The sequence below is a fragment of the Myotis davidii genome, unplaced genomic scaffold, assembly GCF_000327345.1.
Source record: "Myotis davidii unplaced genomic scaffold, ASM32734v1 scaffold309, whole genome shotgun sequence".
Taxonomy (NCBI): Eukaryota; Metazoa; Chordata; class Mammalia; order Chiroptera; family Vespertilionidae; genus Myotis; species Myotis davidii.
Genome location: NW_006383013.1, coordinates 865,754 through 882,092, shown reverse-complemented (window position 1 = coordinate 882,092; position 16,339 = coordinate 865,754). Strand labels below are relative to the sequence as shown.

Genomic DNA, 16,339 nt, shown 5'->3' with positions numbered 1-16,339 from the left:
TATACCCCAAGAAAGTAGAAACACCAATCAGAAAGGACATATGCACCCCTATGTTCATAGCAGCACAATTCACCATAGCTAAGATTTGGAAACAGCCTAAGTGCCCATCAGCAGATGAGTGGATTAGAAAACTCTGGTACATCTACACAATGGAATACTATACTGCTGTAAAAAAAAAGGAAATTTTGCCATTTGCAATAGCATGGATGGAACTAGAGCACATTATGTTAAGCGAAATAAGCCAGTCGGAGAAAGATAAATATCACATGATCTCACTCATATGTGGGATATAATGATCAACATAATTTGATGAACAAAAATAGATCCAGAGACAAATGGCAGGGAAGGTGGCAGGGGGTGGGTGGTGGTTAGAGAGCAACCAAAGGACTTGTAACCAATGGACACAGGCACTGGGGCAGTGGGGGCTTGCGAGGAGGGCAGGGAGAATGGTTGTGGGGGGGTCAATCGGGGAAAAAGGAGACATATGTAAAACTTTAGACAATAAAAAAAAAAGGCCCCCCTGATCTCCCTCCCTTCTTCCCTCTGCTCAGATGACAATGAGTGTCTGAGGGACCCCTGCATGGGGAAAGGGCGCTGTGTCAACCATGTGGGCTCCTACTCCTGCCTCTGCTACCCTGGCTACAGACCGGCCACCTCAGGGACCACGCGGGAATGCCAAGGTAAGCCCTTGCCCTTGGGATGGGCACAGGACCCCTCAGAGAGCTGAAGTGGAAAAGGACCCAGGCATCGTCAGCACTCAGCTCTGTGGTGTGGGAGTGCGGGGCCCAGGGAACCAAGAGCAGGGCTCTGAGCGGGACCTGGGAGAAAGCCGACTCCCCTGACACCGAACTTGGGAGGTAAGAATCTGAAAAGCGGCAGCATGCCCCAAGGCTCAGGGAGCTATGGCTAAAGTCCAGAGTGTGGGGGTCCAGGGAGAGGAGGACTGACAGCCAGGCCCCCACATTCTGAGCGACAAGGAGCTGCTTGCCTTGTGGTAAGGAGGGCGACCCATGAGGATGCCGAGTGAGACCCCGGCAGACGGGGGAGAGACCGTGCCTTTGGGAGAGGCGCCTGGGTCCTCTGCAACTGGTGCCTGCAAGGCTTTGAGCTCCCCAAGGAAGCCCTGCAGGGGTAACGCTGCCTCCAACGCAGCCCTTTAACATGCAGCAATCACACTGGGATACATGCGTCTTCACAGAAGAGACCACAGAGAACATGAGGCAGTGCTTTCCAAGCCGGGACTTGAGATTCTTAACCCAATTGGGTTCGTCTCCTGGACAATGGCACTGCCTTCTGGGGGCCCACATTGTGGTTCTGGCCCGGGCAGCCCAGCAGTCCCCCAAGGGCCCTCCGGAAAGCTGTGTGTCCTCCCATTGCCAGGGACCCCTCGGGCTCTAACCCTCCAGGACCTGGTCCGCTCGCAGATTGTGGGGGGAAAGGGAATAGAGGAGACACACCACTTCTTTAATCGGAGGCTGGGAGCCTTGTGTGCATCATTCGTTCAGCCCTCAAGCTCTGAGCACCTATGTGCCAGGAGCCGTGTAAGCTCTGGGGACAGTGGGAAGAGTAAGGCGTGAATGGTGGCCCCAGGGCGTGAGGAAACAACTGGTTCTGTGTGGGAGAATGGGAAGGTTTCCCTCTGGGCGTGTTTGAGCTGGGGCAGAACCATCGAATGAGCATTCCCTGCATGCTGGCACTGTCCTAAGCGCTTTATGAAGTTCATTATCCCAACCCCTTGCAAGAGAAATCCTTATACCCATTTTATAGTTACCAAACTGAGGCTCAGAGAGGTGGATGGAAACACCCAGGGACCTCACATCTAGTTGTGGCAGAGCTTTGCTTCCAACAACACCCTCCCTTACACACCAAGTGAAGGACTGGGGGGAGTGGAGGGCATTCCAGGGAAAGGGAACCATTTCTGCAGGGAGCAGGTAGTGGACAGGCCTGGCACACTCTGGGAATAATGCCAAATCCAGTGAGACGGGGTGCGGGGCATGGGGAGGAAGTGGCAAGGGTGGAGGCCAGTGGTGAAGTGTCATGAGTGCCAGGTTGAAGTGCTTGGACGCTGTCCCACAGGCTCTGAAGGCAGAGGGTGGCGATTCGCTCAGCCGGCTTTCAGGGACATGACCCAGGCAGCAGTGCTCCCAACAACTGGAGCTGGCGAGGGGAGCTGGCTGGGGCAGGGGGCGTCTCTAGGCTGCAGGGCCTTGGCAGGTGTTGTGGGCCAGAGGCACTGCTCTCAGTAGGCCCAGCTCGGGCGCTGGCTACGGCAGGGAATGGTGTCACCAGGACTGGCCCAGATAAGGGGTTCTGCTGTGTGCCAGCCTGGGTGTCCGGGATGTCTCTGCCAGACCTGACAGCTGGGAGAGGCGGGAAGGAGCTCAAGGTCAGCTGTCTCCCAGTGGGGCCTGGCTGACACGTAAGGAGGCCTTACCCAGGAGAACACTTCCCAATGTTACCAGTCTCAGAAAACAATATGTCATTATAGTCATTATTTACTTTATGAATTATTTCATTACTGTGCAATTTCTAGAATTCGAATAATATAAATATAATTGATTAATATAAATGATTTGACTATTAAATACTTAAAATAAGTGGGGTTTGGTGAAGATAGCAAAACTGAGGCCAGGCTGAGCAGTGGGGAACCTTGATAGAGGTTAAGCCAGGGAGCGGCATGAGCAGGATTGGGCTTCTGAGCCATCGTGGGCACCAGTCTGCTTTGGGACAATGGAATAAACCTCACTGATAGCTCCTCAGCTGCCCAACATGCTGTCTCTCACTTGCTGCTAAATCCCTAACCTTTAAGGAGGCTGTAAGAATTCTAGGACCTGATCAAGACAGGGGATGTATTAGGGTCAGGAGGGGGACTGTTGGCTTCCTCAGATCACGCCCTGTGGCCACCTGACCTCAAGGCCAGTCCTTGCATTGTGGTGAGAAGATAGCTATAGGGTCCCCATGGGCCCCAGAAGTAGCCTCCCTCGGAGAACGGAACTCGAGAGTTTGCAGGGGCCTGAGCGAGGTCAGTCTCAGACCTGGCATAGAAGCCCTCTGGGAGACATGGCACAGCAAGGACGCCTTCCCCTCCTGGGCCTCAGCCTGGGTGTCCTTGTCCTTGGCCGCTGAAGGGAATGTCCCAGGACCCCCTGCAGGGCTGGCTCCAACTCAGGCCTTTTCCGTGTGTTTGCAGACATAGACGAGTGTGAGCAGCCAGAGGCGTGCCGTGGTGGGCGGTGCACCAACACGGAGGGCTCCTACCACTGCGAGTGTGATCAGGGCTACATCATGGTGAGGAAGGGACACTGCCAAGGTAAGGAAGTGGGTGCCACCCCACCATCTCCTGTCCCTCCCCTGCACTGATTGCCCCAACTTCCCTTTCTGCTTGTCCCTGGTGGGATAGGGCCCCTTGATGCCAAGCCCACTCCTATGGACAGAGGCCTCTCTGGGCACTTTTGAGCTCTTGCATCCCCTCAGCAGTATTTTGGCATCCTGCCTGCCCCCTGAAGCAAGTTTATGTACCAGGGACCCCGGAACATCCCCGTGTACTCCTGTGCCCCTCACCATGAGTCATGGTGCTCTCTCCTTGTGCAGAGAGAAGGAATCAATCTATCTGGGAGGCACCTGGGGCCTCAACCTTGGCCTTCTTGCTACAGCATGTAGGCTGTGAGCTCCTTGGAACTGGACCACATCCTCAACAACCCATGATAATTGTCTATGTGTTGGACACCCCAACGAATTTTAGTTGAAAGAATGAATGAGCCCCTATCCTTACTCCATTTTTCAGGCCAAAAGATGGCTGTGACATTGCCAACTGGCTTGAACCTGCCACTATTATGCCACCTCTTGGCAGCTCTGCCACTACCACCTCCCTGCCAGGCTTGGGTATCAAATGCCTGTAAGAGGCTTGGGTTATGTGTTTCTAAGACTGGCTGAGAACGGAATACATGAGGGTAATTCAAGGTTCTCTCTGGAGAGAAATCTTGCACCAGATCTGAGGTTAGGCCCAGCCTCCTCCCAGCCTCCAGGCGTTTCCTGGCCAGGACTTGCCTGGATTCAGAGGGTCATGTAGGTGAGGGGTAAGTGGTGTGCCTTGTGAAGGGCGAGCCCCGCTTCCCAATGCACGACTACAGAAGCGAAGTCCAGAGTCCTAGAAGACCCTAGCAAAGGTGGCTGGGGTTGTAGGACAGAAAACTGAGTGCTACACCCCTGCCCCCCGGGTATGTTACCTTCCACTCTCAATGCCTTCCTCTTGGTGCTCCCCCTTTAAAACTCAAGCCTGCACGATCAAAGCCAGAGCCCCCTGTTTTCATTAGCACGATGGAGACAGGCAGCCTGGCTCCTCCCGGAGAATGGAGAGTGAAGGGAGTTGCATTTGATGGGTGCCTACCATGTGCCAGGTAGTATGCGAGGTATCTGTCAGATGGCCTCACTTAAGCATCACATATGAATTTGACCTTAGACTTTATTAAAAAGAAAAGCAAAACTAAAGGAAATGAACCAAGCGAACACCTGGACATTAAAAAGATCAGATATATGCTAACCAGTCCATGATAGGGGCACAGGGTCTGGTGGAGGCGGGCTTGGGTTTGGCTCTTGTCTCAATGTCTGAAAATTGAAACCATCATGGCCTCTCAGAGGCTCTAGTGAGGACGGAATAAGCCATACAAGGTGCACATGCAGACCCTTGGTGAACACGGAGAAGTGTTACTATCTGAGAGACCCATTCCTTTTCACATCTAGCCGCCCCCCCGCCCCCACCATGCCCCCATGTCCCAGATCACACCTCTGGGTTGTCCCCTCCCCTTCCGGAGGAAAGGTTCCAGACACACACCTCAGCTGGGAGGCCAGGCTGAGCTCCAGCCCAGGGCAGACGCTGAAGCTGTTGAAAGAAAGACTGATGCAGCCTGCACACGTCTCCAGGTTTCCCTCAGTAACCACAGACCCGGCCCTGCACCCCGGGAGCCCAGTCAATTTCCTCTCTTTCTTTCTTCTTTTTCCAACTCAGAAACCACTCTCTCTACCTAAACTCAAAGTCTCTGCTGGAAGGCCTGAGTGGTCTGGACAGCAGCCCATCCAAAGTCTCAATGGTATGTCTTCTGTACCAAGACTCTGGGTTCCCACGGAAAGGGGTTCCATTCCCCTGCAGACAGCCAGGGCTTTGCTCTCCCCCACCCACATCCAAGGTCACCTGAGCCTCTAGTCCAGCCCTGGGCAAACTACGCCCCATGGGCCGGATCCGGCCCATTTGAAATGAATAAAACTAAAAAAAAAAAAAAAAGACCATACCCTTTTATGTAATGATGTTTACTTTGAATTTATATTAGTTCACACAAACACTCCATCCATGCTTTTGTTCCGGCCCTCCGGTCCAGTTTAAGAACCCATTGTGGCCCTCGAGTCAAAAAGTAGGTATCTACCCCGACCCCTGCTCTAGTCCCTAATTAAGCACCTCCCACCCTGCTTTCTCTCAAGGAGCAGGGGCGAGCACCCTTCCATTTCCTGGTGCGAAGGCTGGTGCGCTGGTGGAGAAGCTCTGGAATTCTCCCAGTGTGGACAGCAGGTTGGCAAGCTGGTCCCTGGAGTGACTGTTTCCATGGGTCTTCTGGGGTCTCTTCAGCAGCCTCATACCAAGAGGGTGTGAAGTTTTAGTCACATGGTCTCATTGTTTGATCCACAAACATTTGGGGAGTGCCAGCCGTGTCCCAGCCATGGGCTAGGGATATAACAATAAGCAAGAATGATAGCTCCCACCCTCATGACCAGGGTGAAACTTACCAAAACATACCGTAATCTTAGATTAAAATTCAAACCCCAGCCCTGGCTGATGTGGCTCAGTGGTTGACAGTCGATCTATGAACCAGGAGGTCACTGCTTGATTCCTGGTCAGGGCACATTGAGCTCGGTTTGTGGGCTCAATCCCCAGTAGGGGGCATGCAGGAAGCAGCCGATCAATGATTCTCCCTTATCATTGATGTTTATATATCTCTCTCTCTCCCTCTCCCTTCCTCTCTGAAATCAATAAAAAATATATTAAAAATAAAAATTCAAACCCTAGACTAGGCAGAAAATCAGGCTCCACTCCAGACACCAAAAGGTTAATGGAACAGCCTCAGTAAACCTGGTGACAATAGAGGCAGTGCCTTTAACAGGGACTGGTTAGATGTGGCCACCACTTCATGCAGAATCTTTATCTGGCTCCTTTTTTAAAAAAAATATTTTATTGATTTTTTCAGAGAGGAAGGGAGAGGGATAGAGAGCTAGAAACATCGATGAGAGAGAAACATCGATCAGCTGCCTCCTGCACACTCCCTACTGGGTATGTGCTCGCAACCAAGTTACATGCCCTTGACCGGAATTGAACCTGGGACCCTTGAGTCCGCAGGCCAATGCTCTATCCACTGAACCAAACCAGTTAGGGCATATCTGGCTCCTTCTGATTGGTCAGCTAATGGCTCCCATTTAGAAGGGGCCTTCCCTGGCTCAGGTGGAGACTAAGGGCTGCTTTGCTCTTCTGCCCTCCCTCTCCCACTTGCCGACAGACCTCTCAGGTGTGATCATCGCTGGCTGGGGCTCTGAGGCAGGAAGGCAACCGTGGCCTCCCAGGATACACTAGGTTATGTTGCACTAACCAACAACTCCAATCTTAGCAACTTAGAGCACAGCAAACTTTTTAAAAAATGTTTATGAGTTAATTTGAGCCAAATTGATGACATATGCTGGGAGCAAGATCTCAAATGTTCCCAGAAGACAGCAAACTTTATACCAATGCCACATGTCCATCATGGGTCAGCTGGGTTTCCTAGCTCTCGAACCAAGCTGAAGGAATAGCCAGTGTCGTGAATGTGGCCAGAGATGTCATTATAGAACAGAAAGAGCGCTCTGCAGCGTTGCACACAATTAAATGCCTTGGTCCATAAATCACACACTTCGTGCACCGCCTCCACAGATGTGCCCAAATAATTTGGGACAGGACAGACCTCAGGGGTTTTTGCCGCTGGCATATCTAATCTCCTTCCTACACTGCCTGAAACCTGTAGGCGAGCCTACACGGCCTGAAACCTGTAGGTGAGATCTGAAGACTTCATTTTTTTCTCAGTGTGGTCTTAGAGGAGGATCCTTGCCTCCCCTTGTTCTCCTTCTCTTCATCCCTGAAGTCTCGCCTTCCTGAGGCAGGGATCATTCCCAATGGCTTAGCCCAGCCAGTACCTCCTTCCAGTACCTCGGCCAAGGCCAGCAGGCTATGGTGCTGGCTGCTGTCTCCTGGGTGGCCAAAGTGGTGGTCTTAGATCCTTCATTCCCTCCTTCTCTGCCTCATTCTCTCCATCTGTCTGTACAGAAACCCTTAGAATAGTTTAGCTTGGTGTCACCACACCCAACTAGAGCGCTTGGCTGCCCTCTTTCCAGAGGTGAGCCTTGCCTCAGTGTCCCCAAGATTACGTAGGAGTTCTCAGTATCTCCTGCAGATACCCACCTGACTAACCACCTGCCCGGTGAATGGAATGTCTTCCTCTTCTTCGGGACCCTCAGGATGAAATTTTGGTCTTGAGAGGGCCCTGAAGACAGAGGGCTTTAATGTGTCCGGTCTCCTACAGGCCACACAACCTCAGGAGACACTCGTTTTCACCCTTCACTGCAGTAGCCAGGTCCTGTCCTATAATGACATCTTCTGCCTTTAGTCCCTTGGCAGAAAGCCCGTGTCTGACCCTTGGCCCTTCCTTCTGCATTTCCTCAATGGGGCTGAGGAGGTCTTCCTCCTGAGCAGTAGGGCCTCTGAATCTGCATAAGCAGGTAGACTTCCTCCAAGACAACGACAGTTACCCACTTAGGGAGAGTAAACCTCCATGTTTCCTCTGGAGCTCAGTCAACCTGTGTGTCAGGACCGGGAGCCTTGACACTGGGCTGGAGGAGTATAGTGTTTTCCTGCAGCCCCAACCCACAGTTCTCTCCCTGTGCTAGGACCTTCCTAGCTCAGCCAGATCCCCTGGGGTCTTGGATATGGACTCCCGAGATGCCAAGTCACATGGGGAAGAACCCTGGGTGCAGTTCCTGGGAGAAGATATCCATCCTCCTCCTTGTTGTCACTCCCTCCCACGGCTAGTGGTAACCACAGCCTGCTGCCCCTCTCCCTCCTGGGTCCCCTCGTCCCCTGCTTGTCTGGTTGGTGCTCAGGCTCATCCTTTCTGGCTCAGCATGGGTGCTGGGAGCTCTACATGGTCCTTGGCTGGAAGAAGTCTTCTCTCCAGCATAGAAATCTTGCCAGTATCCACCCTTAGCTCTGCATCAGCCTCAGGGCTGGTCTTGGTCACACTGAAGACTAGCGGTCCTCTTCAGTCCTCATTTTCTGGTACAGGAAGTCCATTTTGCCTTCAGCACCTAGCTGGTGATCTGTTCTGGGGCTTGCTGTGCCAAGCACATACAATCCCAGTAATGGTCACCACGTATAAAAACCAAAACAAACAAACAAACAAACAAATAAAACACAGGAGTTCATCAAGGGAAATAAGAAGGCTGTTCCCAGCCCAAGTGCCCATCAGCAGATGAGTGGATTAAAAACCTGTGGTATATCTACACAATGGAATACTATGCTGCTATAAAAAAGAAAGAACTACCATTCACAACAACATGGATGGACCTGGAGAGCATTATGCTAAGCAAAATAAGCCAGCTGGAGAAAGATAAATATCACATGATCTCACTCATTTGTGTACTATCATGAACAACATAAACTGATGAACAAAAATAGATCCAGAGACATAGAAATATCGAACAGATCGTCAAACCTCAGAGGGAAGACAGGGGAGGTAGTGAGGGGTAAGAGATCACCCAAAGGACTTGTATGCATGCATATAAGCATAACCAATGGACACAGACAGTAGCAGGGAGGGCATGGAGGAGGGCAGAAGGGGGGCGGTAAGAGATCAACTGAAGGACTTATATGCATGCATATAAGCATAGCAAATGGATTCAAGACACTGTAGCAGGGTGAGGGCATGTGCTGGGGGGGTAGTTGCGGCCAAGGAGAGGTCAATGGGGGGGGGGGGGCCATATGTAAAACTTTCAACAATAAAGAATTTAAATTTTTTTTTAAAAGGCTGTTTCCAACAGCCCAGCTCACTAAGCAGCCCCAACCCAGAGGTCTCTCCCTGTGCTAGAACCTTCCTAACTTGATCAGATCACCTGAGGCCCTGGATATGGACTCACCCTCCCACAGCTAGTGGCAACCACAGCCTCTGCACCCACCCAGGGAATCTCCCTTCCTAAAGCTCTTCCACCTCTCTCTTTGTCCAGGACAGTGGGTGGAAAGCGGATCTGGGAACACAGGACAACACTCACTTTTTCCTACTTTCCATCTGTATAGAAACTGACATTCTTTCCTCCCAACCAAGGGCAGGGTCAGGATTTGCTTCCTCCCAGACCTCCCCATGTGCTGTGGTTCCCAGGGATGACCAAGGGAGGGGCTGCTATTTTGCAGATATTGACGAATGCCGTCACCCTGGCACCTGCCCTGATGGGAGATGCATCAACTCCCCCGGCTCCTACAGTTGCCTGGCCTGCGAGGAGGGCTACAGAGGCCTGAGCGGGAGCTGTGTAGGTGAGGGCTGCTTGCCAAGGTACTAAGAGGACTATTTGGCCTGGGACCTCTGGTTGAGCCCACACACAGGGAGAGAACGAGGTGGGCAGAGGGACACAGTTTGGAGGCTATTGTCCGTCGTGAGCCAGCTGGGTTCCCAGATGACGTTGGCCATGAGGTGGGTGGGCTGCAGTTACTGATGCTCCGCTCTCTGAATCAGCTAGGGCGGGGGCCACTTTGGCTCCTTGGTCATAACCATTCAGGAGCGACAGCCCAAGGTCCCAGAAGCCTCTGAGGCTGGATCCTGGGTAGAGCGAAGTGCCAAGCATCTTAGGCAGAGGCTGGCTCTGGTGGTGTGAGCTGGCAGCCAGGCCCTGCTGTGTTTTCCTGGGAGGAGGGGTCTTCAGCTCCCCTGCATCCCAACAGCAGTATCTAGACAGCACCGCCCAACTGGACAGTGGGTGCTCTTCTCCCTGCAGAGGGGGCTGCGTGTCAGCTGTAGGAGGAATGCTCTTTTCCCTCCGCCCCTGCAGGAAGGAGGGCCGGGGGTGCAGAATGCCAGGAGGGACTGGGCTGTGAATAGATGCTTTGAGGCTCTGGAGAGGGCAGACATTTCCCAGGCCCTTGACACTGCCCTTCAGCCACCCAGGCAGAGCGTGGCCTTTCTCTGCATGGCCCACTCACCTAGAGGAGCTGGTTGTGAGGCTGGGAACATGAGCTCATAGAATGTTGACAGGTAGGAAGCCAGAGAGGGTCAGGACCACTGGAAGGTGAGTCCGGGTCCTGGACACTTCACTCCGGGTGTCCTGGGAGGGGCCAAACCAGGGCTGAGGGACCTGCCCTCTTTTCTGGGACACATGCAGGGTTCTCAGTGTTACTAGTTAGAAATGGAGTGAGCTCCGTGGGGAAGGGCATCCTGCCCTGCCTGGGTGAGTGGGGGACCTGCCCTCTTTTCTGGGACACATGCAGGGTTCTCAGTGTTACTAGTTAGAAATGGAGTGAGCTCCGTGGGGAAGGGCATCCTGCCCTGCCTGGGTGAGTGGGGGACCTGCCCTCTTTTCTGGGACACATGCAGGGTTCTCAGTGTTACTAGTTAGAAATGGAGTGAGCTCCGTGGGGAAGGGCATCCTGCCCTGCCTGGGTGAGTGGGGCCAGGAGCACGAATGACCTCGTGGCCTTCGCAGGGTGGCCTCTGGGTCCTCTGCATGGTGGTTCCTTGGCCTCATAATGGAGATCCTCTAAGCCTGACTAGGGACTGCTTGGAGGAGAGGAGGCCAGCTCGCTACCCTGGACTTCTCCCCTCAGATGTGAACGAGTGCCTGACCCCCGGGGTCTGTGCCCATGGAAGGTGCTACAACCTGGACGGCTCCTTCAGATGCTCTTGTGAGCAGGGCTACGAAGTCACCTCAGATGAGAAGAGCTGCCAAGGTACAAAGATGCCAAAGCAGGCTTCCTCCACAGCTCACCAGCCCGCAGCTCCTTCCCTCTGTACGCACACTCCCAGTCCACCCTGGTCCCGCATCCCAACCATGCTACCCAACACATCGCCGCAAGTCCCGGCCTTTCCCCTGTCCCCACCCACCTGTCAGTCTGCTGTCCGGGCACATCTGTCCTGCAGAGTCCCACCCGGCACTCATGGCCTGTTTCAGATGTCAACGAGTGTGCCAGCCGGGCCTCGTGCCCCACAGGCCTCTGCCTCAACACGGAGGGCTCCTTCGCCTGCTCAGCCTGCGAGAGTGGGTACTGGGTGAATGAAGAAGGCACTGCCTGTGAAGGTAACCCTGGGGAGGGGGTGGCAGAGAGGGACCGAGAATGTAATATAGTCCCTCCTACCTCCCAACGAACACTCCATTTGTCCCCTAGCTTTGGGCTAATGCTGAGGGTCTCCAGGTTAGGCTAGACGACCCTGTATATGGACTTGGCCCCGAGGAGAGCTCTTACGGTCGTAATCCTCAAGTTTAGAGGTGAGGACAGGAGGAAAGGGGAGTGCGAGACCAGAGGGAAGCTAATGGTAGAGTTGCCCAGGAGCATTCTGGGGAAAGGGTGCTGAGATTGCCGTAGAAATCCACAGCCAGGACTGCCCTTCCCCAGCGGCCTAGAGAGAGTCCTACACACTCAGAGGGCGGCCAGAGGCCTGGGAGGTTCCTGCCTGACCAGGTGGAGGGAGCCCTCCCCAGCCCCCAGGTGACAGCTGCTGTCTGCCCCAGACCTAGACGAGTGCGCCTTCCCGGGAGTCTGCCCCTCAGGAGTCTGCACCAACACTGCCGGCTCCTTCTCCTGCAGGGACTGTGACCAGGGCTTCCGGCCCAGCCCGCGGGGCCACTCCTGTGAAGGTAAGAGGCCCTGTGGCAGAGGAGGGAGACCAAGCCATCACCCTTAGAGAAAGGAGTGGCCGGGACACAGCAGGGGCTGTACCCAGACTAGGGGCCCCTCTATCCACCTCAGATGTCCACACCTGCAGGTCTGGGGCCGGGAGCTGGTGAGCCCTGTGTCACATGCTTCAGCACACATCCGCATCGCTGGGGTGGGGGTGGGGCAGCTCCCCAGGCCTTGCCCCAGGCCTGCCAAATTAACCTCTGATATGGGGTGAGGGGTGGGATCTGTGTTCTAACGAGCTCCCCAAGGGTTCCTCTTAAGGACGGGCACTGGAACTCTATTTTGAAAAACACTGGCCTGTACCAGGGGGTCTGTAGGCCAACTTGAAGAATCTAGTTTCTGTTATCTTCTCAGGTTCTGTGTGTATCTGTTTCCTTGGTTTAGTTCTCATTTGTGTTCCTGTTGCTTCTCAGTAAAATCTGAGCCCTAAGGGCCTTGGGGGGTGGCCCTCCTAGGCCAGGGTTGCTGAGAGAGGCCAAGTGTCCCCAAGGCGGGCACTGTATGGGCAGCTGGAGAAGCCCAGCCCGAGGCAGCGGAGCCTGCCGGGCTGGGGCAGAAGTGGAGGGAGCGTCAGTCATCCTGCTGCCCAAAGGCTCTCCAAGCTGGGCTGCTTTGTCAGCGGGTGATGCCTCCATGAGGCCAGGCTCCTCGGGCAGGTGGCAGGCCCCCTGGAACCCTCCCCATTGGTGTCTGTCCTTGGGAGGCGCTGCCATGGGCTTCCCTCCTCCCGTGTGGCCCTGCAGACGTGGATGAGTGTGAAGACCTCCAGAGCAACTGCCGGGGAGGCGAGTGCAAGAACACGGCTGGCTCCTACCAGTGCCTCTGCCCCCCGGGCTTCCAGCTGGCCAATGGCACCGTGTGTGAGGGTGAGCGGCTCAGGTCTCCCCACGGGGATGGGAGCAGTGAGTGTGTGGGGAGGTGGGAAGTCCCAGGGGATACCACTGCCTATCTTTTCCCTGCAGATGTGGACGAGTGCGTGGGAGAGGAATACTGCGCACCCCACGGCGAGTGCCTCAACAGCCATGGGTCCTTCTTCTGCCTCTGTGCCCCCGGCTTTGTCAGCGCAGAGGGAGGCACCCGCTGCCAGGGTGAGAAGCCAACTGTCCTTGTCCGCTTGTCAGCAGCAGGGGGCGCTACAGGCTAGAGTACGGAAATAAAATGCTCCTGGTCCCACCCAGGGAAGGGATGATGGGAGGGTGACCATAATGCACCCTCTGGACTCTTTGAATGTCACCCTTCTCCCCTTGACAGAGCCCCAGTTCCAGGGCTCCTCCCCCCAGCCTGGCCTCTGGCTCCCAGCTCTGGACTCTTCCTCAAACCCTGAGCCCTTTCCTACCCTGAGCCACTCCCTGGCCCTCCTATGGGCTACGTGGGGCCCAGGGTCTAGGGAGCTGTGGCTGGGTCGGCTGACAGATGTCCCTGTTATAGATGTGGACGAGTGTGCAGTCACAGACCGGTGTCTGGGAGGGCACTGTGTCAACACCGAGGGCTCCTTCGACTGTCTGTGTGAGACTGGCTTCCAGCCTTCCCCGGAGAGCGGGGAGTGTGTGGGTAAGGGTTTCAGGAGGGAATGGGCAGGCTCTGCCCCCATGTCTGCGTACTCTCCCCCTCCTGCCCGGTCCTCACTTCCCTGGGACCAGGAACTGCAGCTTCCTGGAAACAGGCACTTTCCACACATGCATCACCGGATGGATGATGCATTTATTGAGCCTCTGCTGACTCGGGGACTGTGCGCAGATGACAGAATGAAGACAGCCATCACCCTTGTGCGAGCAGAGCACACAATCCAGTTTTTAAAGCCAAACTGATTCAATAGACATTTATTAAACACCTGCTAGGTTCAATGTCTTCTGCTAGGACAAATAGACAGTTACGGGCAATCTTGAAATTGAGCAAAGGAGACAGATACGAAGATAACTCGCTGTAATACACTTTGGTGAAGGTTTTATACACAGAGAAGTATAAAGTGCTCCTCTATCGGCAGACGGGTGGGGGAAAGGATGCTAAGAGCTCGGTGCTTTTCTAAATAGCGCAGAACTCTTAGATGTCCATCCCTGCTGGGTCAGGGGAAATGACCCTGAACTTGATGTTTGGGGGGGTGACCTGATCACAGTAATTTGGAAGAGATCAGGAACCCCAGAGGTGGTGGGGCATGGCCTGGGGATGCTGGAAAGGTGGGGCCAGAGCAGTCACCTGGCCACTCCTGTCTCCTCTCGTGGCTCTGGGGACAGATATTGACGAATGCGAGGACCACGGAGACCCGGTGTGCGGGGCCTGGCGGTGTGAGAATAACCCTGGCTCCTACCGTTGTGTCCTGGGCTGCCAGCCTGGCTTCCACCTGGCCCCCTCTGGAGACTGCATAGGTGAGTAGGGAGGGGGGTCCGAGGCGGGAGGGCTGAAGCACCTAGTTCTCATTTTCCCCTGAGGACATTATTTCTGCAGCTGTTTGAAAGTTCGTGTATTTTCCGTATAGCAGGGCTTGCACAAAAACTGAAGAGGAATGTTAGTTTTCTTGTCCTGTGTTTAGAAGTTACTTTTCACAGATCTTGGTGCTAATAGACCGAATAAGTACGTATTCCCAACAAATAAAGAGAGTGCATAGAGCACACCCTCCACTGTAGTCTCCACTGTCCGCAGACATAGACGAGTGTGCCAACGACACGGTGTGCGGGAGCCACGGCTTCTGTGACAACACGGAGGGCTCCTTCCGCTGCCTCTGTGACCAGGGCTTCGAGACCTCGTCCACCGGCTGGGACTGCGTGGGTGAGAAGCCTGGGGGCTAGCTGGGCTCTGGGCCAGGGAAGGGGAGGCTCATGGGCCCTTTGTCCCAGTTCCACAGATCTTGGCTGTCCTTCATAGAGGCCCTGGGCCCTCCTCCTGACATGGTCATGGCCACCTGGCTCCATAATGGGTCCTCATAGAGTGGGCAAGGGAGGGAGATGTCAGCTATACCCCTGGGCCAGGCGGGTAGGGGAAGCATGGCCACAGTCCGCCAGGGGGAGCAGGCACATTCATGAAGGTGCCACCCTTCTCCAGAGACCTCGGGGTCTCAAGAGGCATGTGGGTCAGAGAATGTGCAGAGGGAGGAACCTTTCTTCTCTGTCCATTTAGTGACCCTGTCTGCCACCCTTCTCTCCCTCTTCCCATGCCCTCCGTTCATCTGTTCCTCCTTCTTGCGAACTCATACCCATTCCTTCTCTTCCCCCAAGACCCAGCCTCTTTTGCTTGAGGGGCTCAGTATCTGCCCTGCACCTGCCCCCCCAGGCTGGAGGCAGGGGCAGAGGGCGTGGGCTGCCTCTTCTCCACCCATGAGCCTGTCCTCATGCCTGGCAGACGTGAACGAGTGTGAGCTCATGCTGGCCGTGTGCGGGGCGGCGCTCTGTGAGAACGTGGAGGGCTCCTTCCTGTGCCTCTGCGCCAGCGACCTGGAGGAGTACGATGCTCAGGAGGGGCGCTGCCGCCCACGCCCACGGGGGGCCGCAGGTGAGCCCGCTCCAGACCCTGCCCGGCCATTACGCACAGCCATTCTCCAGCTCCTGAGAGGGAGCCTGGCCAGGACTGGGGCGGTGTGGGCAGGGGTAGTGTAGCTGGGGTGTGGTATGTCCTCGCTTTTCTATCTCGATTGCCTGTCTGTAAGTGGTGCTGATGGTAATGATGCTCAGCACATGGAGCTGTGGAGAGCATCAAGTGAGGAAATATAGGTAAGAGCATTTTGTGCATTTTGTAAAGTGGTATTTCAGTGTTAAATTTGTAAAGGCTAGGACGTCCCAGGGGGCCATGAACAGATAATAACAAGGGGCCTCTATCACACACAGGTCAGAGCATCCCCGAGGCCCCGCCAGGGGCCCACCTCTCAGGCCCCGTCCGCATGGAATGCTACTCCGGACACAAAGACCAGCCGCCCTGCTCCCGCCTCCTGGGCCGGAACACCACGCAGGCTGAGTGCTGCTGCACCCAGGGTGCCAGCTGGGGAGACACCTGTGACCTCTGCCCAGCTGAGGACTCAGGTACAGCCCCAATGGTCCTAAGTCCTGCAGGGTGACACTGAGAGAAGGGGACAGAGCCCTCCTCTCTCTGAGCTCGGATGCTTCTCCACAGTCAAATTCAGCGAGATCTGCCCCAGTGGTAAAGGCTACATCCCTGTGGAAGGAGCTTGGATGTTTGGACAGACCACGTACACAGGTAACCTCCCTGCACATGCTGCTCCCCAACCTCCACTCACCTGAGCGGGCCCAGCGAGCCCTCCAGCAGGTCCCGGGAAGCTCTTGATGGCATGCAGGTCACTTTCATCCCTCCTGTGCTAGGGCTGGTGACCTGCGGAGTTTGGGCTGGAAGTTCTGACCGGAGCTCCTCTTGGAGTGTTCATACAACCCCACCTTGGTTTTTCTGCTC

At 54.9% G+C, this 16,339-nt stretch overlaps 1 protein-coding gene across 1 annotated transcript in view; it reads left to right on the top strand.

Annotated features, from left to right (window-relative positions):
* Positions 1–544: 544 nt before the first annotated feature.
* Positions 545–16,339, top strand: part of LTBP2 (latent transforming growth factor beta binding protein 2) — a 20,454-nt gene continuing 4,659 nt past the window's right edge. Inside the window, exons 1-14 of the mRNA XM_015558037.1 lie at positions 545–680; positions 3,191–3,310; positions 9,473–9,592; positions 10,877–10,999; positions 11,221–11,346; positions 11,779–11,904; positions 12,691–12,813; positions 12,910–13,035; positions 13,376–13,498; positions 14,179–14,310; positions 14,585–14,710; positions 15,281–15,430; positions 15,763–15,954; positions 16,046–16,129. Coding sequence (XP_015413523.1) covers positions 581–680; positions 3,191–3,310; positions 9,473–9,592; positions 10,877–10,999; positions 11,221–11,346; positions 11,779–11,904; positions 12,691–12,813; positions 12,910–13,035; positions 13,376–13,498; positions 14,179–14,310; positions 14,585–14,710; positions 15,281–15,430; positions 15,763–15,954; positions 16,046–16,129 — 1,771 coding nt within the window. The 5' untranslated portion in view covers positions 545–580. The remainder of the gene's footprint in view (positions 681–3,190; positions 3,311–9,472; positions 9,593–10,876; positions 11,000–11,220; positions 11,347–11,778; positions 11,905–12,690; positions 12,814–12,909; positions 13,036–13,375; positions 13,499–14,178; positions 14,311–14,584; positions 14,711–15,280; positions 15,431–15,762; positions 15,955–16,045; positions 16,130–16,339) is intronic.